Source organism: Numenius arquata, chromosome 15 (genome assembly GCF_964106895.1).
Source record: "Numenius arquata chromosome 15, bNumArq3.hap1.1, whole genome shotgun sequence".
Lineage (NCBI taxonomy): Eukaryota > Metazoa > Chordata > Aves > Charadriiformes > Scolopacidae > Numenius > Numenius arquata.
The window spans coordinates 12,027,828-12,054,171 of record NC_133590.1 but is presented as its reverse complement, the minus strand read 5'-3'; the positions used below and the strand labels follow the sequence as shown (position 1 = coordinate 12,054,171).

At 35.5% G+C, this 26,344-nt stretch overlaps 1 protein-coding gene across 1 annotated transcript in view; it reads right to left on the bottom strand.

Moving 5' to 3' along the window:
* Positions 1-1,965: 1,965 nt before the first annotated feature.
* Positions 1,966-26,344, bottom strand: part of WDR11 (WD repeat domain 11) — a 42,081-nt gene continuing 17,702 nt past the window's right edge. Inside the window, exons 11-29 of the mRNA XM_074158971.1 lie at positions 24,920-25,004; positions 19,625-19,731; positions 19,128-19,203; positions 17,313-17,421; positions 16,899-17,023; positions 16,340-16,487; positions 15,414-15,520; positions 14,803-14,917; positions 12,918-13,089; positions 11,258-11,366; positions 10,446-10,508; positions 9,179-9,244; positions 8,239-8,410; positions 7,884-7,979; positions 6,359-6,524; positions 5,360-5,457; positions 4,231-4,376; positions 3,182-3,261; positions 1,966-2,123 (exon numbers count right to left, since the gene is read on the bottom strand). Of these exons, the coding sequence (XP_074015072.1) occupies positions 1,966-2,123; positions 3,182-3,261; positions 4,231-4,376; positions 5,360-5,457; positions 6,359-6,524; positions 7,884-7,979; positions 8,239-8,410; positions 9,179-9,244; positions 10,446-10,508; positions 11,258-11,366; positions 12,918-13,089; positions 14,803-14,917; positions 15,414-15,520; positions 16,340-16,487; positions 16,899-17,023; positions 17,313-17,421; positions 19,128-19,203; positions 19,625-19,731; positions 24,920-25,004 (2,198 nt within the window). The remainder of the gene's footprint in view (positions 2,124-3,181; positions 3,262-4,230; positions 4,377-5,359; positions 5,458-6,358; positions 6,525-7,883; positions 7,980-8,238; positions 8,411-9,178; positions 9,245-10,445; positions 10,509-11,257; positions 11,367-12,917; positions 13,090-14,802; positions 14,918-15,413; positions 15,521-16,339; positions 16,488-16,898; positions 17,024-17,312; positions 17,422-19,127; positions 19,204-19,624; positions 19,732-24,919; positions 25,005-26,344) is intronic.

The following is a 26,344-nucleotide window of genomic DNA, read 5'->3' as shown; positions in this document are numbered from 1 at the left end:
AATAGGGAACGCCACACAGTATTCTGCAACCTTCACACTTAAAAGTATACAGAAACATTCAGTATTGAAAGGTCTTTGCAATGCATTTCTTTTAAAAACATTAGATTTATAAATCCAAGTGTATATTAAAGCAGATTTTTTTCCAGACACCCCTTGACAAACAATTCTACGTGATCTGTCAAAGAACAAGTTTACATGTGCTTACATTAATTCTGCAGTAACCTTGGCCATGGGCACTGTGACCAAAAACAAGAGCAGGAATTAAGAGTGTTGTAGTCATCAACGGGAGCCAGAATTTAGCTCACTGGTAATGACCGTTAATTTTGCTCAAGTTTGTTGCTCACCAGTTAATACTTAAGGCAAATTCCATTGTATACTTATTTTCCCAGACTGAAGTAACTATATAAGCGTTGTTCGTAATACACTGAAAGTATTTTATGGTGTATGTAAGATGCGGCAAGAAGAAACAAGATACGTTGCAGTTAAACATTGAATCTTCTATTTAGAATGATGAAACTCACATTTTCAACTTGTATAAAAAACATCGTTATCGAAATGCCTAACCTTTCAAATTTTATCAGAAATGCTACTTTACATTTGAACAAAAGGGTTTCTGGAGTTAAAGAGATGTCCAGAAGCTGGTGCTCCTCTCGGAAGGAGTGTAGAATACGTAGCCACAAATACTCGAACGTAAGGAGAATCCAACACGCTATTACTTGAAGTAGACAAGCTATGAATTACATTCAAATAAGAGAACTATTACATCATATGATTCTTTTCACTACTGTGCACTAAAGTTCAGTAGCTCCAAAAACTTGGTAAAAAGAATAATATTATTTTTTAGCCACAATTAGTTTTTACATGCCACAGTCTTCAATTTGCAAGGGCAATTTAACATCAGCATCCACTTCTCAGCTGTAAAATTTCTCAATCGGTAATAAATAGAAAAGATACATCTGATATAGGAAACAATAATGAAAGTAAGTACTTAAATACTGGCACAAAAATGAGAAAAGATGCTATTGGTGGCATCCTTAAGTATCTGGTCCATAAGATGTATTAGCATAAAAAGTATCTAATTAAACAGCCAGCATTTTGGCTTTGCGCAATGTTTTGTTTTTGTTTTTTACCCACTTTTAATCACGCATTCAAATAACAAACAAAATAACCGGAGACAGCACGAGCAGTCTCCTGAGGATTCTGCAGGAGCCTACCTTGCTGCTTTTGAGGTAGGATCTTCTCCCCTCTTTTGATGCCACGAACCAGCCAACACAAGGCAGAATTTAATCCCTAAAGTGTGCACTCCCTGCACACCTACAAATAACACGGAATATAATACCTTAATTGAAAAAAAAGGACATTTCATGGATTTTTGGAATGTTAGCAGGCTTTTGTAAGTAAATCTGTTAAAGATTCCATTCCAGACAGTTATGAAAATAACAATGCAGTGAACTCAATTAAAGCAACAGCAATTTTAAAACAGAAAAATTGGATTGAGAAAACATCATGTTCCAGGAAAGAACTGTGTGTTTTGTCATCTATATTTATTCTTTAAATATATTTATATTTTTATAGTACAGATTGAATCATTTATACATATAAATACAACAGTAGCGAAGAACTACAAAGATCTGATTTTTAGAAGTAAATGGAGCAGACCTTTACACAGGTATAGAACTCTTTCAGCGCATTTTTAAACTTGATTTCTGCTATAGTTGAAAAAGTTGGAAATATTCCTGTATAATTTTATCATAGGTTTCTTTCCCCTCTTGTGAAAGTGAAGACAATTTTAACATAAAACCAAACATACAACAGTTCTTAATCTTGCCTCCACACACACATTTAACAACATTTGCTCAAATCACACATATCAGCTATTACAGTGATTCAAGAGAAAAATGTGTTTTTACCCAGTGGAATCTCAGTCTGAAAGACAACCCAAATCTCCTCACGAACGCAAAATCCTTACTCTTGTGTCATTTCCTCTTTAGGCTGTTTAAGCTCCATCAGTAACTCTTTACCAGTTTCTCCCGCTTTTGAGGCAAAGAGAATAGCTCCCTGTTTAAAGCCAAGGAGTTTCAAGCTTCTGGCATAATCTGCATATACAGCATGGATCAATTTATGTAAATGAAGCATTAAGGAAAACACAAATTAATAGCAAAATGAATAAACTCAGACTGTTTTTTTCCTCCTCGTTCCTTAGCTGAAAATGCTGGACACTGCTGCCAATTGTGCTAATCGAATATTTTTCAGCACAAATAAAGACAATAAAGTTGCTTTAAATTCTACTACTGAATGCACATTAGCATTTCTCAAGCAATATGCTATAAATTAAACCAGATACATCTAATTAATGAACAAATCTTGCAGTATGACCTTACAGTTTCTCAATTTCTTTTGCAAGTTATGACATGGTATTATGGTAAGTATTTACGCGTATCCGAAATGTATCTGGAGTTGTCTACATGACACCTTAGTGGCTTTTTTTAATTTACAAACTGACATCAGTGATGACTCCATAAAAAACAATCAGGTGTTATGTATATATGCATTATTACTTATTGCATATACCTAAATACAAACGTTAGAGCAACCGCTCAGAGTTTCTAGACCACCAGGTCAGACGCGCAGTCTGTACTGAGCAATACTTTAGATACCTTTTAAAACACTTACTACATTTTTCAGCTCATCAGATCGTGACCTTTAATTTTCTTTGTTTCCACTGTCTCAGAACTGACTCCTTCATAAAGGACTTCAATCACTACAACAGTATGTTGGTGGATACAAGGGTTCAATGCAGAGATATTTTTTTCCTGAGAAACAGCGTTTAAAAGATAACTGAACCACAGATTTCATTACACAGTCTGCAGTAGTAATTTCCAAGTTCTGCAAAGAACATTTTATCATCTGTTCTCTTCCCTCCTGAGTTTTTTTTTTTCCACTTTTAGTTTGTTTTCCAGTTCCACTGGCCTCACAGAGCATTAGGAGGAGATAATGTTACAGATTTATGCAAATGGCTCCTTTTGACCTGTTTCCTCATACTTCCTTCAAACTACACAACCTGGAAAATAAATATAGGAACTCCTATTCCTGTGCAGATTAGTTCATCTAACACTGGTTCATGCACACTCACTGCGTATGAGTACACAGACGCAAAAACAGGATTTCAGGAAAAGGATATTTGTATCATCATTAACTTCAAACGCCCCATACTTCAGACAAGCTTCAACAAATAAAGCCGCTCTATCGAAGTATCTCATGCTGTTAAGTGGAAAAAAAAAATTAGAATAATTTGTTAGGAAAACAGAAAAGTATGGCTGGACATTGCATCAAAACACTTGCCAAAACACAAATGTCAGAAATCAAACTGCAGGTCCCCTCCAACCCCCTTGACTTCTGAGTCAAAAATGCTTAAATAACAATTTTGGACAAGAAAAAATACAGATTGCACTGTGTCCCAGTTTGAAGTAAAACTGAACCAATTTTCTGTTCCGTAACTTTACATCCTAGCTAGGCCTCCTCTAACTCTCTGAAATTAATGGCATATTGTGGAGAAAACTGCTCGTTCTCAGAATGATCAGACCAATGTTTGTGCTCCATGCCAAGGAACGGTATGCAGGGAGGCCCTTGCTTATCCTTATTGCTGTAACAACCAAGGTCAGCCAATTTCGTTATTTGCCCCCTTAGGGGGTTGGAAACGGAAAAAACGTAGAGGGGTCACATCAGTGGGGAGGAGCGGACAGGAGAGGTGACCCAAACCTGACCAACTGGGCTATTCCATCCCATCTGCCCCATGCTCAGTATAAAGGCTGAGGGACCAAAGGGTCAACCCCCTTCCTGCGATGGCCGACGTCCAGAGAGGACTCTGTCCGTTCATCTGCCTTTGATCCCGATCCATGTGTTCCTGACTCCAGAGCTGGAATCCAGTTCCCATCCATTGCTGAGTCCAGTCTGGGACTTCCCCAGTGCCTGCCAGTGACGTGACTGTCATCCTGGGAGCTTGATACGGTTTTGTATATATTGTATCTACTTCATTATTTTCTTCCTTATTTTTATTTTAATATTAATTCTTCATTAAAGTAGTTTAGTTCATTCTAAACTTCTGAATCTCCTTATCTCTTTCTCCTCCCCTCTCCTCTTTTGTGGGGGGAGAAGGGGAGGGGAAGGGCCATCTGTCGGTCCAGTTTTGGTAAATTCGGCCAAAACCACAACACACTGTTTCTTCTTTACCTGTGCAACATCTCCGCAACTTTCGTAAAGCATCCAAGTGACAAGAGGACAAGAATGGCTTTGGACTTCTGGTTGACTTGTGGAGAGCAAAGGTGATCTACCCAACGCTTTAACACATCAGCACACTCCTCTGAGTTCAATCGAACCTTTAAGGGATGGGAAAGCCAGTTATGAGTTCTCAGCTGCTTACTAAAGACATCATTCTGCTGCTGGTTCAATTTTTTCAGTGAAACACTTTAAGCAGAAGTAAAAGCATCTCAAATTACCAATTTCTTTATAAAAAGCACACTAATCCCTTGAACAAATACAATATAAAGAAAAAGAAGAAATATACAGATATAAAAACCTCCACTCTGGTGATTTGGTATTTACATGTGATTCACATTATTTTTACTGTACAGCTTTATTAAAACCTCAAGTATCAAGAAGTTACAAATCTTTATTCTTTACTGAAAGCTTAAGGACAAAACATCTTTACTTTTCTTAAGAGTGGGATTCACTCATTTAGAAAATCCAAGTATGATTTTTTCCATCCTTTCTGCAGGAAGCAGAACAGAAACTTTAGAGACACTGAAAGATCATCTTTAGTGACTCCTGTGCGTTATCATTAGAGAATTAATGCTGTGTCTATGTCCTTTTCCTGTGATTACGTCTGCATACCAAAACAGAAGTTGATGCAAATTTATGTGGTTGGTGGTAACTTTAAAATCAGCACACATGCTACATGGAGCTCAGCACAAAGTCACTGCTTAATTACTCATCCACTTCCAGGAGTGGTTTTTTGTAGTTTATTATGAACTCTGTATTGCTGCAGCTATATGCAACTTCACAAACCACTGCTCAAAAATTAGAAAATTGAGTATTCCAACCACGTTTAGGCCCCAGTCTTGTCATTTGGATGACCAGGGCAGACCTCTGTAGTCAAAAGGCTGAAGAAGAGCCTGTCAACACTGATCAAATGGATTGACTTGTTAAAGCTTATCACATGGAAAGAACTGATGGTGGTATTTCAAATTGATGTTTCAGTTTTTTAACTTTGGAGAACTCCAGCACTCTCATCAGCCTTCATACCTACATATAGTAAGGAGATCACTTATGTCAGCAAACTGAAAACTGACAAATTGTGTACCTTTGCAAGCCACGCTGCACGATTCCATTCCCCATAAGTTTGCAAGTAGCGACAGGCATCAGCAGCCTTATCGATCAGACAGAGCAACTGTACACCCTCTGGAAAATAAAAAACACACTATATCTTAAGTTATGGGAAAAGAGAGTTCCTATATAAGTGTGCACAGATCATTCATCCCCAGAAAAAGGAACTCTATATCCTTCTTAGCATATGAAGATGTTGAAAAACCCTGATTTCTATAACCTGGGGGTCAGTTATCATATCTTTTTCTTGAGCTACAAAGCTAAGAAGGACCTCACAAAGCTCTCGTTTATCTTTGTCCTAATTACAAATTACAAGGAGTTCACTAGACTTCTCATCAGAAAAATCGTTATCTCTTTGTAAGTCAAATAAAAAGCTTTCATAAATATCCCTTTATTTTAATTTAATGCTGTCCATAGTGCAATTATTAACAGTTAAGTGTTAATTGTTCAGAGTGGAAAGTATTTTTTCCAGGCAAGTACAGACATTTGTGCTTTCTCTGCATGTCTTTGAATATTTCAGTCAATCATCCTATTGTGAACATCTCTTGCATTAAACAAAATTAACCTGTACATGTAAGAAAACACAGTTTTTGAAACAAGTTCTGAACTAAAAAGGAAACTAAGTCCATTTTCCAGCTTCAGTAATAAGAAACCATCATTTAATTAATTCTGTAATTCGGGAAGTGGAAAATACGCAGCTTTATGCACTCAGCCTCATTTCATGCAAAGAATTACTGTGAGAATTACTCCAGAAACACATTTGCCAATGAAAATGAGTCAAAACAAGTTGAACTTTATAACTGAGTTACTGATCATTTTTGTGTTAACTATTCTAGGTAGGGCAGACTATAACATACGCAACATGTAATAGATCTATAACAGCAGGACTTTCTCCTCTCCCATCTCCATTGGCAGCCTTAACAATGATCAGAATTACTAGTTTACAAGCAAATGGAGAATTCGAGTCACATTTTACCTGCGAGCTTTCCATTGGCTATCATGTTGGTTGCTACCAGTTTAATGGTACTTTGAGATGGACCCGATGAGGTGACAGTCGTGACCAAACAAGCTTTGAGTGAATCGCAGTAATAATGTGTGTTCTCTGAACTTGTTTCTAACAGTAGCTGCACTGCTCTGTCAGTCTGGCAACAGAAATAAAAAAAAATACAACTTTGACCACAACATACTCACTTAAACAAAGGTCTTTATATTTTCACCCTTTTTAAGCCATGGAACAAATCACAATGAAAGTTATTCTAAAACAGACCACAAAAATATCCAGCAGTGTAATAATTAAGATTCTATTTCAATAAAGCATCCTTAGTAAGGAGAGCATTTAAACACCCATCATGAATATAATGTTTAATCACAGACTAACATTTCTAGAAGAAACCAAAGAAATATTCTGAATTAAATTTTGATTTCCTTGTTTACATAATTTTTTGAAGAGTTATAAAAGGAAGAGAAGCACTTCTGTCATCCTATAATAATTTAAAATAAGCAGAAAAAAACAGAATTGTAAAGATGCAGAAACTGGCCAGGGTCTCAAGGACTGATTTACTACTTGATATTTTAAAGTAAAGGTAGAATTCACATCAATTGTTAGCTAGAGCTGAGCACCTCAGCAGTGGCTCATTACACTGGCTGCAGACACCTGTCTCCAAACTGAATGAATCAATACAGGCAGGTCATCACTGCCTGTCACTAAAATGAGGTGCCTAACTTTTAGAGAGGTCAGTTTGGTGAGGTCAGTCAAGCTGATGGCTTAGATAATTACAGAAATAATTAAAACCCACATTAAATACAGATTAAAATACAGTGACTCAATAAACTAGTATTTTTTAACTTCTATAAACTGCCATTTTGAACAGACTATCTTGAGACTAAATATTTCTGGCATCTTTTACTGGTAACATTTGTTGACATGCTGAAATGCACAGTGGTACAGAAACCACTGAAGTTCGAGCTAGTAACACCAAAGCTATTTTTGGAAATGGATGCAGCACAGCTGCATTAGTAGGGAATAGCTCATGATAAATACTGTACAAACGCAACAATATTCTTATCAGGGTCTCAGTGAGCAGCTCTGTAGTGTCTCACTGCTCAGTACAGATCTACCAGCAGCTGAGGTACACCCTTTGTTATCTAAAACAAGAGTACTAAGTGCAGATCGAGTTACCCCAAAGATGTTAAGTTTTAGTTATTTCTGGGAAAGTCAAAATGTAATTTTTCTTTTCTAGTCACAAGATGGAAAGAAAGATTTTTAGAGGGTTCCCACGAAAATGAAATAGTCTGAAGCAGGTAACACCAAACGTTACCATATACTATGTTGTTACACAGAGTCTGCAGTGTAAAAACATACTAACACAGCAAAAATTATGCACTGGGTGAATAAAAGTATGAAACAACACATATGAGTTACACAAAACTTGACTTAAATAGGATATATACATAGGATGGACAGGGAAAAAGAATAAAAAACTCAAATATTACCCACAAACCTGGCCCAAGAGAAGCAGCTGATCAGCACATTTCCTGGTGTGATCATATGTTGATCTCTTCACTTCCTGGAGATTTACCCTTTCAAGTTGAAATTTCTGCACGGAGAAGGAAAATATATTTTAAGTATAAGAGAATAAAATGAACTATTTAAAAGATACAGAAGTATTTTGAGAGTTCTTGGAACACCCTCTATTTTTAAATAATAGGGAGTGATTTAATCGAGAGGTGTGTGTTTCTAATAAAAGTGAAATATTTATAGTGAAAAGCTGGAAGACAATAACAAGGTTACAATGATGAGCGTTTATTGTGCAGACAACCTTCTTATTACATATATTTTTTAACTCCTTGAAATACCTGGAAGTAATAATTTTCACACAGTATGTCATAGCATATATCCAAGGGATTAACCAACTGTTCTTGAAGGATGGCTGTGTCTGAAGGTTTTGCAGGCTTTTCCTGGGACAAGCTGTGCAAATAGTGAGCAGCAATAGTCCAGAAATGCAGTTCAGATTCATCCCCATACAGTCTGAGAGGATAAAAAGCAGAGTATGAAATATGTTTGTATTTTTTCACGTCACATAAAAATATTACGCATTTAAAATATCTTTTTATATATTATTGACCACGCATTATTGTGGGCATCATGAGTACTTTGCATTATCAATGGGACAAACTAAAAAAAAAGATTAAGGAACGGCATTCAGCAAGCTAGATAAATTGTCCAGAAGACTGTTACAATAGCAATTAAACTCGGTGGCTGTTCAACATATAAACATGTGGAAATTGATGTTATATTATTTTAAACTTAATCACTAATATCCTCCTTCAACTACAAGGAAGTTACTAAGTTTGAAAAACATCTCTGAATAGAGACAGACTAAAATTAGCTACAGTTTAGGTAGAAGAACAACACAGAATAAATAGATTTGAAATAAAAAAAAAGGCTTTCCCTTGTTTGGATATGATCTATCGTGTGCTGCAAAGTTCTGAATTCCATTTTTGGGCACTGGACAACTAAATGCAATGTAGTCAGCAGAACTGAATTTATCAAAGTACCACCAAGACTGAAGGAAGTTCTCTACGCCCAGCAAGCAAATAAAACTGTTTCAGTAATGTAACATTTCCATTCCCAGTTCTGAAAACACACTAATACGTGGGTAACAACGTACTTTAGGAATTGCGCTGAGTTAAAGGAGAATTAGTTGAGTACTTAAACTTCAGCACATTCACATGCATTAATAAGATCAAGATTTTATTAGGGAAGATTTGATATAGTTATCTGAATCTCTACTACCTGGCAACTAGGAGACATCTTTGCAAGAGAGTAAAATCCGGATCAAGCAAAAGTTTCTTTATGTCACTGAAAAAAGAGAAAGCCATAAATAATCTGTAAAATGCTGTGTGAATTTTTGTGGTTGGTTTTTAACACAAATAGGATGTATCACCTACAAATTGAAAAAAATCAAAACAAAAACCACACAATTTCTGTTCTGAACTGAAAAAATGCATCTATCAAAACAATTACAACAGGAAGTATACATAATTTCAAATATGATGGATCTCAAGGAGCGAGTCACTCCACCAGTTTAAACACAAATATTGAGTCTGTCGGGAATCCCTCATTCTTGTAATAAAGGGAACAACCACAAGGGTGTAGGCAAATCTATAAATTAATCTGTAGTGATTCTACAAATTACAAGATTAACTCAATTACAAATAATTTTGTAACTATGTAGTGCCATAGCAAAGAGATCCACATGCATGAATTTAGGGTTTCTATATGTGTTTCAGCTGGATAAAAATACACTGTTACCTCTTCCATCCTACTAAATGAAAGAAGGAAAATGGAAAAACTCCTGTTTACTAGCTTCTATTTTCGTAGTTTAAACGGAATGTCAAAATCTGTTTTCTGTGTAAGCAGAGCGATGTGCATGAATGTTACTCGGAAGTATACCTTCAATAAAAGATTTTTAGAATTGTTTGTCTTGTCTTCCTCAGCGCTTAAATATCTTAACAAACCTTGGATTATTTAAGTAGCAGTTTCCAAGAGTCTGGACAAGCACTAACTCAGAAGTACTGCCTAAAAAAATTACAAATGCTCACTGGTCAATTACAAATTATATACTGACCCTAACCAGTATGCTTAAATATCTATTTGTCAGTCAATACTGTAAGTCGTTAAAAATTCAAAACTGACTTCCATCAGACTTTATATATTCAGAACAGTACACTCAACTGCTGAGTCAATATTTAATAAAATACTTTGAGATAGTTTGCTTATTTAAAAAAAATATTTAAGATTGTATTATGGTTTATTTTTAATTAGAAAAAATAGAAATAAAGACGTAAAATCTTCAATAAAATGAATAAAGCACCACCCTTAGGAATTACATAAAAATAAAAATTAACTGTCACTAAAAAAAGCTGTCATTACTCAAGCTTATCTTTAGAGAGGCAAAAAGCATTCTTTCTTCATTAAGTTGTGAAGTGCCACAAATTTAAGGTTTTTTGCCTTCTCTGAATTCACTAGCTTACTCAAATATTAATAAGAAAATTCTTACTTGGACAATGAATTCAACTGTTCTTGAAGAAGGCTTTTAATATTTTCATTCTCTGGATAATCACTGGATAAAAAAAAAAAAAAAGAAAAATGAAATGGTTTCCTATATTACCAAAATGACAGGATTATCTGAAATGAAAGAGTATTACTTTTTTCTTACGGTAAAGTCATTCATGCAAGATCCTTTGCCTAGTTACTAGTTCCAAAATAGTAATGAAAGACTGGTTTTGGTTTTTTTTAACCTCGGAGTCAGTGCCACCAATCTTTCTTATCCCATTTTCCTTTTATTCATTAGCCTTGAAATTAATAAAAATGGCAATGCGCAGCCCATTATTACATGACCACCAACACTACACAAACACAATAAAGGATACAGAAAGGCACTCCTACTAGAATGTGAAATACGGCTCACCAAAAAGTAAAGACATACCTATTACACTATCAGTTAGAATATTACCTTCAATTACACTTCTAAGAACCAACTCTGACTATTCTTATATTAAATTCTTGAACAAAGAGAACACACGGATGTTCTCCGAAGTAATATAACCTGTAAATGACATAAAAATACTGCCAGTACCTTAAGTAAACAGTGGTTTTTGTTAGCCAAGAGCTACTGAAAGTAAAAAGAAATAATATACTTCACCTTAAAGCCTTTTCTATTTATCACTTTTAGTAATGTGAAGCTATTATCTTTTTGACTCTCCCAAAGAATGAGGAAACTGATGTCTAACAGTTATTTGCACAAAAAGACTAATAAAAGATGTAGGATTTTAAAAAAATATTTATATATAGATACATATTCCTCCTTACCTGTTTATAATATCTAGAGAATATTTCTCATTCCATGGCTGATGCAACAAGAATGCTTTTAAAGCTAATGAAGCCCTTGGAACAAGCAGATAGGGACACCATGCAGGTTCTGAAACAAAAGGAAAAGATTCATTGTGAGTAGCTAATGTGCAATAATACTCCATTCAGTAACCACAAAATGTATCACCTTGTTTGCAAGCACCAGAAGAAAATCATAAATCTCAGTCTTTTCATATACACAGCATGGGTTACTAGACATAAAAGCTTATCTTTACACTCAAGCAAAAACGTTTCATAGAAGGTACAGGGTTATCAACCATGCTCAAATGAGCATTTCAGGACATTCCCTATTGAATTTAGCCATAGGCTCCTGGAATACACTACACTGGCATTAAGTAGACCTGTATATGATGATTATTGCTACTACAAGGACATGCTGGAAAAAAAGTACTACTACAGCAAAACGTATCACAATGTATGTTTTAGTTTTACTTTGCAATCGTATTTTCTACAGCATAATGCAAGGATTAATACCCATCATCCCAAAAGGATGTTGTGAAGTTTAATACATGTCTATATTGGCAAAGAAATAAGATGAAAATTATAGTACTATCTGTTGCCATACAAATTTAAAAGTCAGTAAGTCTACATTCAGCACAAGGTTTGCATGATACGCAGTAAATGCTTCCCAGTGGCTTAGGAGTAGAACAAGTACCAACCAGCTCCATCATTAAATATTCAGCAATTCCCCGTACTTCATATGCACTGAATGATGTAGGAATCTTGTAAATGTGATTTTGTAATTAAAAGATTATCACAGGATAGAAGCAGAAGGACAGCTAAATCAAAGGCACTTTTAACCCTGGGGTACCCTAATTTCAGTGTGCTCGGTTTTAGAACATTCATTTGATAATAAAAATAGCTGTGCTAAATTATGCTTTTCCTCAAACAGCCCACACCACAGCTCCTGACATCCCAATTTTGTTTATTACATATGTCTTATTCAGAATCTACATTTTTTTAAGGAAATTGTATGAGTAAAGGCAGGATTGACCAAAGAGATCAAAACAAAAGCATTTACTGGGGACACCAGTAATAAAATAAAAAAAGAAAGTAGCGTAGTTAACTATTGAAATAGTTAAATATTTAAATTCCCTTCTGAAACAGAGTAAAAAAAGTCGAAGACAGACATTGCTATTTTAGAGTTCAGTGGGAAAATCTACTTTGAAAAGAAATGAATCAGTCTACAAACTGCCTTTGAGATCTGAAAATACCAGAAAAGATATTTTCATACATAAATAAATGTTTTAAAATCATGTAATGAATTTCAATGATATAGGTACTGATACCCAATTGATGTACTGATGCTTTTTAGGCCAACCTGCTAGACATCTGTACAAAAAGCTCTTATTTTGTTCATCTATATTGCAATTAAGATATTAAAAAGTATAATTTATTTAGAAGGTTAAACTTGTACAAAAAAACCCACCCATATACCCTAAGCCTAGAAAATTTATCTGCATCTATGAAAACCACTACAGGGACACTAAATCCCCCACATATGACAATTCTCTGTTCTAATAGAAGTGCTGAACATTTTTATGGTCCACTTTCAAAATGAAATATCCAGCAGCCGATCGCAAAAAGGAAATCAACGTACCTATTAAGTCCTGTTCATCCATTCTAAAAGATGATGGTTTCATGGACAAGTCTAGAACTCTAATGCACCCATCATCTGACGCCAAGACCACTTTGTCTGAAGTGCACCAGTCCACGTCCAGGATTCGAAAATTGACGTTTCTTCCACTTCTCAAACTGCTCACCATTTGTACCTTGAAAAGTTGAGTTATTTTTCATTTTTAGTAGGCTCTCCATCACCAAGTAAAAGACTCTGTCATGCGCCCATGAGGCATACCGGAAAATTTGCAATAAAAGGTGAAGTTAATCATAAATCATTTTAACGATGGTCTCTTCTGGAGAGTTGGGAATTTAGAAACCTTAGAGTAGGGCACATGTTTGCCCTGAAACAATACTTCTTCCCAATTGAGAGCTGAGAAAAGATCCTTTTGGGCACAGCTGTACGGCTGCCTTTTTGTTCTTTTCTGACATAAAATTTCCACAGTAAACTGGTGAAAATTTACATTCCCCCTTACTTCCAGTCCCTCAAGGTGGAAGTGAGGTTCTCATTAATTAACTCATGGTCTTCATAAACATATACCTTCTTGATAAATACTGAATTTGTCTAGAAATAAACATAACATTATGGGAATAGGATGATACATTGTCCACAAACACAACACAGATAAACAAAACCTTCTAAACTGCACTTTTAACCACAGGTCAGTAGTTAGACATTTTGTAACCCTTCTGTAGCATCACAGAATATTACAATTGTTAATATAAGGAAATACCAACAAAGCCTCCATTGCAATCAACATTTTGCTGTTTCCTTTCACTTGTTCTAGCGCAAAGCATGGAGTTAGAGAGATGTAAGGTACCACAGCTCCAGAGCACAATTACTCTTAGTACTGAGAGAATTGGAGAAAAGCGTGGAAATATCGGATAAGTAGTTATAGGCAAAAGCAACATTCTAAGGAGAGGATTATATGGATAATAGGACAAGACTGTAAAATATTTCTACAGATATTATAAATATTTTCAGCTGACAATGGGAATTGATTTTAAATCCTTTCATGTAGGAAACTTCTTCAGTTGTCCCAGAAAAAGAGAGGGAACAGCTACAGGAGGAGTATCCCAAGGCATCAAAACTATTCAAATGTTCTTCAAGGAGAGACTCGCGGGATAATATTCTATTATACTCTGCCTACATAATTCACAGTTGTTTTTTGTATCTGCTGTCCAAATCTTATCATCAACAAAGAGTTTCATATTGCTCAAATTAAGTATGAGTTTGGAGCTGGTGCTCACTACAAAGTAAATAGAAAAAAATTAAAATTCCTGTTCCATACCCTCATAACCTGAAATTCCTCCGGGGGGCTAAGTGAAAAGAGTACAATTATCTTTCCTTCCCCATGGTACTATAATCCCCTGAAAGACCTATGAAGCAAACCCCAGAAGATTTGTGAACATTACTACAGAAGTTTTGAATAAGATGAGAAGCTAGACAACAGTAATTAACAAGTGTCTAGCTTTCTGGTGCTCCCTAACAAATTATATCCATGCACTGAAGAATGCATACTCTTGAATATGCACAGATGTTAAGAAACTTCTAGTAAAAAATACTCTCTTGTGCACAGATTAAATACTAAGATTGAAGACTCCCCCTGAAATTTTCAACGTCTGCCTCAAAAACATTACAAGAGAATAACAAAGCGTATCTCAGAGACGCTGTCAGCTTTATGAGTGAACAGTACTTTTCATTGCTGACAGCTTAAAAATGCTTTATAGGAACTAAAAGTCCTCTGAGAAGAGGAACAGAAACTTTATTATACAAGCGTCAGCAAGAAATCATGACTAACTCCTGATTTTCAGAAGTAATATGTTTATTTTCCAAAGTACTACATATCAAAACAACAGACACTCACCTCTTTTGAATCCCAAATTTCTGCTCCATCGTTGTACATTGCAAGAAGTTTTTGATTTCCTTTCCCTGGGGCAAAACGTATCTTTTTCACCCAACTTCGGTGCGTAGGAATCCCCCTAAGAAAAGAAAAAGACAAGATTAGTATCAGTCATTTTATACCTAATACTGTGGGTACTTAAACCCTTTCCATGAACATTGCAGATCCTGACGTTGTACAGATTGAGAAGAACAACATAAATATATACCCATACATACAAAAATGCCTATCCAAATTATGGTGAAAACTAAAAAAATTAAATGCTTGAAATAAATACTATGACGCTTAACGTTTTATCAGAAGCCACTGCAGATTTAACATAAGAAAGATATCTAGCTGTTGTAAAAACTTTGATAAAATGTTACTCCATCTGAAAACACAAAAGATAAAATGTAGAGAACATTTTCTCTACATTTTCTGTAGAGCATTTTCTGAAATTTTATTTCAACATACTTGCATTTTTCCCCTCCAACACCACAGATGACCTCCTACAAACATGGACAAAAATGAAGGGAGAAAAAACCCATTCTAACACTCATTATCTCATGTTTATCAGACTTCATTTGCATTCATACCTGGATACTCTAGCTTTTAAATCCCAGAAGTTTAAGTTTCCATCAACGTCTCCAAGAACCAGGATATCCCCTTTCCAGGCAATACATGTAATGCTACCCATACTTCCCTGGAAATATTTAAGAAGCAGAACAAAATCTTGTGATTAATAGAGTCAAACATAGGAACAAACATTTCAACATTAGTATTTCATTTTTTTAACTATTATATGATACGATACACCAAATTCTACTCAATTAATTAAAAAACAATTCTATTGAATATAAGCATTTATCAAGTCAGTCATATTTGCTTCAATATGCTTCAAAATAAATTTCATTGTGAGAAATTTTGGGTTTAAAGTTATGAAAATCACTTCTCTCTCTCTTGTTGCAAGGAAACACCAACATGACACACCTCATTAAATACAATACTAGCACATACTGAAGTAGGACAAAAATAAAGAATTCCTGTTTGTAAGCTCAATTTATCAAAGCCTTCAAGAACAACTAAAAAAAAGCAAGATTGTTATTCCGAGTAACTGGAAAAAACCAAACTTAAACCTCACAAAAGAGTGCTCTGGCCCACTCAAGTCCTCCTTACATTGTAAGATAAAGTCCATTAACAGCACATAAACTTGTTTCAATAACACCCTCTCTGTAATTCATGCTTTTTATATATGCTTTACAAAAATTCTTAAAAATATGTCGTGTAATTTATTCAGAAAGCAAGTCAGGGCCTATGAAGATTCTAACTTGTAAAAAAAAATCATTTATTTCAACATTGTTTTCAGTACAAAAACTGTAAGAATGTGAAAAGAGAACTGCTACTGTTTGGATTTGGAACTTTCATTTCATATTTCAAGCTACTGCATTAATGACCACTTGCCACTGGAATAGTAGCGAAGAAAAAAATCAAAGCATCAATGATATAGAAAATCGGAACTCACGTCAGGAGGAATTCTTGCACTGTCTTTTACTGAGTTTCCTTCTACCGTGAGATGATAAACCTGCCCATCAGCACCTGTAAACACAAAGTGCTCTCTGGCAGAAATGTTCTGGCTCAGCTCTGATTTGCTTTCGGCTTCCTGTAACAAGCTTTAAAGAGAACACAGTGAGACATAAGTAGTTCTTTCTTGAAATTTCACAAATTCTCCCTAACTAATCCACAGAGACAGCACAAAAATGTGTATTTCCTTCAAAACAGTTTACCAGAAACAACATTTAAATCATTTATACACTTGTGGAAATGTTTGGGGACATAGAAGAGTTTTTTACTTCAAGAACCAGGTACCTAAAGGTAACTTCTACGGACACACCTGAGAGAAAAAGGTACACTGTTTCTCTCCTTCAGCAGTAAATCAAAGTTCCACATCTAAAAGCTAAAAGGAGCTCCATAAAGTTGTTTTCCTGGTATACTGTCAAGAATTGGTTGTTCTATAGCACAATGGTACATGGTGAAAAAACATCAACTGATGCAGAACAGCATTAAATCAGAATGGGAAATACCTGATAACAGAAGATTCTACACTGCTGACTTCAGTATCTGATGCAACCGTCTGTCGGGCCATGGCCTCCCGGGCTGCTAACTGCTTCTTTCTCAGGCTTTTCAAGTTATGAGAAGGTGACCACTCCTGTGAAAAATTGTTCAGGAAAAATGGAAAAGAACTTTTACTCCCTGAATTTACTGGGGCCTTTTCTGTTAATTACAATGATTGCTCTCTATGTCACCTCCCTCCATCACCCAAAGGATAGACCAGATTTTTCCACCAGCACCTTGTTTTTTCTTGCCTCTGTTTGATGGTAGATGAAAACAGTAAGCTACAGAGAGAGTAACACTGCGCTGCAAAGTTGTTCACAGATTTTATAGTACCTCAACATATTACATTTAATAAACAGTAAGTAACAGATTTTATTCCTTACCAAAGCAGTTGCGGTAGGGAAGTTTTTAGACATTTCTCTGAGCAGAGTGCATGTTCTGACATCCCAGATCTCCAGTGGTTTGTCTTTAAATACTACAGCTAGATACTGCCTAAAACAAATAAGAATTTGCTACATCAAAAGTAATCATTCCATTTTAATTTGAGCATTTTATTTCACAAGTGTTGTTCATTTCAGCATTCCGGAAACCCTCAAAAACTAAGAGGAAGCAGAGTAAATGAATTTGGCACAAATCTCACTCTGAAGTTGTGATTTCCTTGAGGCGCAAAATAGAGTCTGAAAAAGAGTTCTCCTTCAAAGCTGAAAGAATCAGATATTTCTGTTAGGTGGTACTGCTCAATTACTGTAAAAGAGACAAGGGAAGGAACTCAGAGAAAGCAGCAGCAGCACCTTTAATTTAGCCATATTCATGATGATGACTGCACGAGATATCCGAAAGACACACCAAGACTGTAGGTTGGATTTTTTTTTTCTCTAATCCAAACGAATGCCACTTCCCTAATCCAGTGATAAATGAACACAAAATCCTCTTACACTAAAACTACTTGTCACTCATGCCTTCAGAGCTTTCATCTGCGGAGCTAGATGAGTAAAACACCTTCAATCTACCACTTTTCACATGCTTGAAAATACGGAGAGGCTCTGCAGTTATATGTACTCTTCAACTGCATTAATCTCTATCCAAGTGAACTATTCTTTCTTGTTCTAACTTAACATTCTCGTCTCTTCATCTAAGGCCACGGCTGTTCTCAATTTTTAATGTATTAATAAGAACATTATGTGGTTGAACTCTTCCAAATTCTCTGGAACACATACATACTTCCGAAAATATTCCTATGCAAGCTAGAGAAAATTAATTTTTATCTTCCACTGTAAAAAAAAAAAAAAAACAAACCAACTTTTAAAATTTAGAGACAATGCCTTATTAAATTCAACACTACGTTAATTTCATTTACACAGAACACACTGTTTTTATTCTTGATACTATGAAGTCCAGGGCCTCCTGTCACAGGTGTGATCTCAAAATAAGCAGGATTTGATGGTTAACAATTTGGTCGTTTATCAGCTGACTTCTTATAGCCTCTCCCAATACCTAAAGGGGGCCTACAGGAGAGGTAGGGAGGGACTCTCTATCAGGAAATGGAGTGATAGGACAAGGGGTAACAGCTTTAAACTGAAAGAGGGAAGATTTCGATTAGATATTAGGAAGAAATTCCTTCCTGTGAAGGTGGTGAGACGCTGGCCCAGGTTGCCCAGAGAAGCTGTGGCAGCCCCATCCCTGGAGGGGTTCAAGGCCAGGCTGGATGGGCCTTTGAGCGACCTGGTCTGGTGGGAGGTGTCCCTGCCCAGGGCAGGGGGTTGGAACTGGATGATCTTTAAGGTCCCTTCCAACTCTAATCATTCTATGATTCTCAAAAACTACACCTCACAAGCAACTACACCTCACATCTGGTTTTCCACTAGACAATTATTATAAAAGCATATACTTAGAAAAATTAATGAAGGTGAAAAATCATCCCACCTTTAATGCCAATCTTCTCATTTTAAGTAAGGCTTAAATTATAGTGAAGGGAATTAACTCAGGTTGGATCCTGAAGCGACAGTCATCCACAGAAACATTCAAAGCTTTTGTACTTTGAACTAATATTCTAGAGTATTTTTTTTCTCAATGCTGTTGCACATTTTTCTATACTCTGGAGTGTTTTTTTCCTGGATTTGCTATTATTTCTATTAAGTCATGAGGATCTTCATGCAGTACAGTAAAATTTATAAACTTCCCAAGGCTAATATACTTACTTCAAATGAGACACCTTTATCATTTCAATAGCTGGTTCGTCATTGCCTCGCTCCCCACGAAACGCGATGCTCCTGCCTGGAACACAAAAACGACATGGAGGAAAACAGAAATAGTTACTATACTAAGTATAAAGATATAAATAGTAGACTATGACAAAACACATTTTAAAATATATCAGTTTTGTGAATAAAATACAGCACTAACACCCATGCTGTGTGAATGCTTCTAAACCTCCTGCTGACACATAGTCAGTCTTTCAATAAGTCCAAGCCACAGACATCTTTGCAAAGGTGGTGTTTCAAGTCTGTAGAGCACCAGATGGAAAACATTACGTGGCTTCAGAAGGACAAAAGAGCAGAGCCAGTTAAAATTCCTCTTTATCATTTCATTTTGTCATGACAACAGAAGCAAAATAAAAGGAGTCGTAAGAAGTTATGTTTGTCAGTCCCCAGCAAATCTGTCAGCCTCGTGTAGGGGCTTCTCAGGAAATACTAACCTGTTGGTAGGTCCACCAGCTGCAGCTCATTCCTTACCAGCCCCAGATTGTTAGGTGTTGATGTGGCAAAGGAAATAAACCCAGTCAAGCTTATCCACTCAATTCCCCTGTCATCAGAAGAGAGAACATGGAGCATATTAGGCCAGGCTAGAAAATAGCCTGAAGTACAGAATTATTTTTTCATGCATATTGTTCAATTTGAAAACAGCACAGAAGTATTTTCTACATCTTATGGAAACACTATATTTAAGCATAAAAAGAAGCTACGCATTTACAACTATGATGTACATATAAAGTTATCAAATTGAAAAAGAGCTTTCTTTTCAGACTACACTGGTTCTTGTTTGGTTAAAACAAAAATTTCAGTTAGAAACCCTAGTAACTTTTATGAAAATCCCTCACAGATATTCAGCACTAAAGTGGACTAAAATCACTGCTCTCATTAAATCAGTGATTTACCAGATGGGAAGAACTATCAAGTAACTCAAATTTGCCAGCATAAAGAAAGAGAAAAATATTCATATGGATATCAAGGTGGGGAGACGTGATTGTTTCAGTCCAGAGAAATAAGAAACAAAGATAATAAAAAAAGAGGCCCCTGAACAGATTTCAAAGCCTATCACAAAAGAACTGAAAACCTGATTTTTTAAATTTTTTTTTTTTTGCTCTTTTAGATCATGCCAATGCAGCCACAAACCAAATTACCTTGATATGTTGCAAGGACATAAAGTTACACTGTATATAACATATAGCCAGCACCTATGGATTCTTAGCAAATTCTTGAGCTAAACCACAGGCCACAAAAGGACAGAAAGTGGCACTAGGTGGTACTGTTCCAAAACGAGATAGTCCTCCCCGTCCCCATTTCCCCACAGAATTTGTGCCAGCAAAGATAGTGGAGTGCTTTATCTGCGAAATAAATCAAGGAACTAATCTAAAAGGAAATTGAGACTATTCTAATACATACATATGCCCAAGTTCATTTTAACACGGATAAAAGGATTTAGGTTTTCCTCAAATCCTTCAAACACAGATTACTTAAGAACTATTCCCAGCACACCTAAGTCTTCTGCCACATCAACTGTAAAATCTTGGTCTGTTTTGCAAGTATATACGCAAAATATGAGAAAGATAAATAACAGTATTTATGATTCACTGTCAGCAAATCCAACTCACATTCTATTAAATATGTCTCCTAAGTGCAATGTAGATGGGGGAAAGCAAAAAGCGCTCCCATAATATTTTGCACATACCAGTTACTACCATATTTATTTTTTTAGTTCAAGCTTTAAAAAAAATGGGAAGCTTTATTCCTAAGTCCGCGAGTAAAGTTAAAAATTTAGGACCCAGTCCTTTTCCCACCAGGACCTATGAAAGTTCAACAATAACTTCAAAATGCACAGTATTCAATTATTAATTGAAATATTACAGGAATGATTGACTAGAGATCTACAATTGCAATAATGTGTGACATTGCAAGTCTTCAAAGGGTTGTAAATACAGGGAGCTTTCTGAAATGGAAGAAATAAGAATTCTGACACCTTTCTAATTTTTATCTATTATTCTACTATGTTTTTTGGAAAAAGTACAGAATACTCATTATGTATTGTTATTGCCAGTAGTTATTCACCATTCTTGTTCAAAGACCTGAGGCATTTCCTATACTTCTTTCATCAGCTAAGATTTAACAGGACAAGTCCTTTTCCTTTGCTGCCAGCTGGCCGTCTGTCAATACCAATAAAAATCTACAGAAACCCAAGACACTCATAATCAAAAGGAAACCTTAGCTTACTAACTGCTTGCACCTGAAACAATACAATTTTTGTTATTGACATACATGTAAATTGATAATCTGAAGGACAGCGGTTCAAGATTTAACAGAGGAAACAGGTAACGTCTTTCCTACTGAACTATCTCCATCTTTGTCTATTAGAATTAAGGGTTACATTCAGTTGTAAACTATTTCTCAGACTGGATCCACTCTTTTAAGATATGAAATTCAGGGATTCTATAAATCCAGCTTGTCTCAGGGGTAAGATTCAGTTGTTTTGATTAACGTTTCCAATGGAAACAAATTACAAAGAGTCCTGAAGCGGATAAAAACACAAATTACTTTTTCAGTTGGGAATGGATTGTTTTGCCTTTATGACAAGGCAGCTGCTACTCAAACTAATTATAAGAAAAGGAGAAATTGGAAATAAAATCATATCTTAAAGACAATTATTAAAATCTCAGCCATATGATCAGAAAATACTCTCAGCCTTAAATTTTAATATTTAAAAAGAGTTTTCCTTGTGCTTCAGAAGTATTCGTATGGCCTATGTATGTCCAAAAGTGAATGTCAGAAATGGAACAAGTTTTTTAAGAAGGTGAAGGTTAAGAAATTAGAATTAAGTGCTGAAAACCGTACAGCTGAGATAATCGTACATCTGGTAACAGAGACTTCAGAATTCAATTCCGAATATACGGGATTTCATTGCAACGCTGCTTACGCTTGTCAGGCAATGCGTATTTACTAATGCACAGAAATAAATCTCGCACACCAACACATGCATGACAGAGGTAGTAGATATTTTTCATTCATCTTTCTCTACGTGAGGAAAGGTTTTTGTTTTTTTTAAGGAGGTGATGAATGTTTACAAAGCAGTTTCCCAAAGGGGAGTCAGTTTAAATTCAGCTGCTAAAACTTGGATGTAATGCAGTTATTTCCCAGTTTTGCCTGCAGGCCACACACATTCTTGTTACAGTGAGATTTTAATTTTAAAAATTAAAGCTGTTGCAACCTTGAACTTGCTGAACTTCTGCGAAAAAGCATGAGAAACACTGCTCTAGTCATAGTTACCTATCAGAATAAGCAAAAGTAGCAGCGAAAGGCATCACTGAACTAGAAGCTACATTGCAGGAATTTTATTTACATGTCTTGAATCTATTCTCCTCTGCATTGAAGATGTGTTATCGTTTCCTATCTTACCAGCTTAGATTGCTCCACTTAGAAGATGAAACAGGTATCAGGCTTAGTTATTCCATGGTTCTTTTAATTCCTCTTAGTAATAAGAATTAATTGCATTTCTCTGTATCCTGAAGGAAGAAAGACTGACCTCCTGCCCACAGGTTCTTTCAGCCAGCACACACATGCTATAGTCTCCCTCTAGTTTTTCCCCTCACTAATGGTCCTGCCAGTAGCCTGATTGACTTTTCCTCTCTGTGCTCTGAAGAATTTCTGCTGCTTCTTGCCTCAGTCTCCTAATAAAAACCAAATTAAACTCAAAGGAAAAGTATTTACTCACATAATTCTAAACAAATAGTGAAATAGCTAAGTAATAATCCCGGACAAAATGAATCGTCAAGATTAGTCACGACTATGAACTATCTTAGAAGGGGACAGAAAAACAATTCACCCTACTCTTAATCACAATACAGAACTGCAAAGTTTGAAAATAATATATTTAAAAAAAAAAATCTGCATGTGATTATATTTCTAGAAAAGAACAATTTAATCTAAAAAAAAAAAAAGTCAATTGCTAGCACCTGGACAACTTGGTGGCCATTACTTTAACACAGTTGATATGTAAAGGACAGTTGTTATTCCAAGGACCATAGTTTTATTACATTCGCTTCTTAAAATACAAGGCACTGAAAACTCTGCTGGCCTTGAGTTACAATTTCAGGGTAATCTCAATTACATACTTAAATAATTGTGTTCCCTGAAGGTATATTTTCAGATAAGACTGAAATAGAGGCATTATCCAATCTATCTGCATTTTAGAGGTAAAGTAAGAATTCCCACTGAAAGAAAAACTGTTGCACTCCATGAATTTAAAAAAGAAAAAAAAATCCCTGTGCCTTATTCTACATTGCTTAAAGCATTCCCTTGGACATATAAAAATTACATAGAAAGTCACTCAGACCATTAAGAGTGGGACTGAGGAAATTAAAACAAATATTTAAAAGACTTACCTAGATAACAGCTCATGACTAAACAAAATTCACAATCATTTTAATTTTGTTCTAAAAATACCATTTATGCAAGGACAGTTCCTAGAAAGACAATGCATTCCTACAGTTTTTAAAAAGTGTCAAAACCTTTGCAAAGTGAAAAGTCCAAACTAACAATACTTCCAATAATAGACAAAGCCTAAATAAAAGATAAAGTATTTTTTCAAAAGCATATTTCCTCCGGTCTTCTCATCTTCATTTTTTTTGTTTCTTTAATGTATGAAAAGTTAGCAGTGGTTTTAATTTTGAATTCTATCAACTAAGTGAGAAAAAAGCAGTATTTTCCTGTGCTGCATCAGATCATAAAATGAAAATAATTTTGTAAGCAGTTAATGGTGTGAAACAAAAAAACTCAAATGATTTAGAACACAAAGGGAAATTCTATTCTTACAGTGCCTACTAATCATACCACAAATGTAAATATACTTATGCGATTTTAGCAGTAGATTCAGAGCAGGTTTACATAATTAATTCTTAGAACCATCTATTCCCAGACACCTGCACTTTTCTCTCCTTTTTTTAGACCAAACAGTGAAATTAAGCCCTTAGCCTGATGAAGGTTTCATGCCACAACTCTGACACAAATTTTCACTACTATCACTGCTAAAAATAAATGTTTCATTTTCCGTGCCTTATTTTCCATCTGTCTGGAACAATGTATACAGCAAGCACTGTCTTGAATGTCCTTGCCATTAGTTATCCAAAAAGTTATGCCATTGCATACACACAAACACTTGGTAACGACTTTAAAACTTACTCTGTTCCTTACTTAGGATGGATAAATACTGACTCCTATATTCCGTCTTTAAAATATTTTACAGATAAAATTAAAAATTCTAACTTCAGTTAAAGCTAGAACTGTCTCAATAGCAATTTCAACCCCAAAAGAGCAAAGGAAATAAAATTAGGCGTATAAACTAGAATTATTTCAAAGGACACAATCTGTGAGTCACAACAGTTATATAAATAAGACACTGTAATAAATATTTTTGTGCCAAAAAGACTTCTTTGCACTATAATATACTAAAGAAACTGGAAGTAGCTGCTCTGCATCCTACATCAGCAAGCACAGATACAATTCAAATATTTAGTTCAATGTAAGTTTCATTCTAATTTCGTCAGTATGTTATTGCTTCTACACAGCAAAGATAGGGTTTGGGTAGACGACTCAGCAGGCAATTTTCTTGACTGTCATTAACAATGAAAGAAGACACCCACGTTGCTGGTACAACCTTAGTTTAATGTTTTAGTATTTGTCCCCCAGAGGGATTATAGTAGGAATTAAAATTAAAATCTTACTTGACTTCACAGGAATGGATGCTTAACTCTTTGTGTAAGAGTCCACTTGTAAGATGAAACACCAGGACCGAGCCATTACTTGTACCTATAAAAAGTGATTTAAAAAAAATAGAGAGACCAGTTAAATTCTTCTCTTCCATACTTTACTGAAAATGCAGGATTTACAGCTATTTTTCTCTTTCTTTTTTTTTCTTTTTTTCCACCTGCAACTATTATGTTTTACAATTTTAGAGAAGGTATTTTGATTTCTAGTGCTTAAATCCCGAATATTAAAGCCTCCAAGGTTCTCTGCAGCCACTGAAATCCATTTGGATCAGGACATTTTCCTGAACCTATTTGCAGACCCTGCAGAAAAGCTGTTCATTCTTCTTGCGTTTCCCCAACATACCCAGTTGCAGGAGAAAGGAATGTTTCTTTTTGTTTTGATTATTCAAGATGAGTAAATGCCTCAAGGAAGAGTATTAACTGTTATCCACCAATAACCCCATGGGAGAACCATGGGTAGATTTTACCAAATCATTAAAGCAATTCTGCTTTCTCATCCCTGAAATAATGACCTCTTTCAAATAACAAATAACTAACTTAGTAGCTATTAGCTTCAATTAGATCAAATACCTTCTGAAACACTGAAAGTTACCATTTTCTATTAGACACTGGGAAGGCGTCCTTTTCCTTCCCATTTTTCTTTATACTCGTATCAACTTTATTAAATACAACTATGGATATCTAAAGCGCCATTCAGGTACCTTAAGTCTAGAATGCTGCAGACCTTGCTGTAAATGCACTTTATACCTATCTATTAGTTTCCTAATCTTTATATTTCAGCTGTTTTAACAGGTACAGATTATATAAAATCAAAAGTTACATTTTAGTAGCATCACATCATGTAATGATAGCTTGCCTATATTTTAGAGCACAACTGTTGATGGTACTTTTAGCTCAGTAATAATAGAAGTACTACGAGAACTGCAAACATACAGCCATACATAATTATGGTGTTTCCATTACTGGAGTGAGATCCTCTTTGTAGGCCCCCCTGCTTAATATTCACCTTCACAATACCCCCCACCCTGTTCAAAAACCTGAGAAGGCTCTATAGCACAGACAACCTTAAGAATAACAAAAATCTCCCAAGTCTGACTTGCGACAGGCACAGCCTTGACAGGGCAGCCCAGAATCAACTGGTATCTTAGATATTTCAGTAGCACGTTTGAACAACACAAATCCAGAGGTCTAATTTTACAACCTCCTACAACCTTTAAATTACAGCATCTCTCCATCTACTGTTCCAGTCCACTGACTGCAGCCTGTCTGGTTACACTGTGAAATCCCTGATGCGGTCTGAAAGAGCATGCCAGAAAAATCTGATTTAAATATGGAGAACTCAGAGTTAATAATTCAGGTGCTTGCTGGCAACTATTCTAA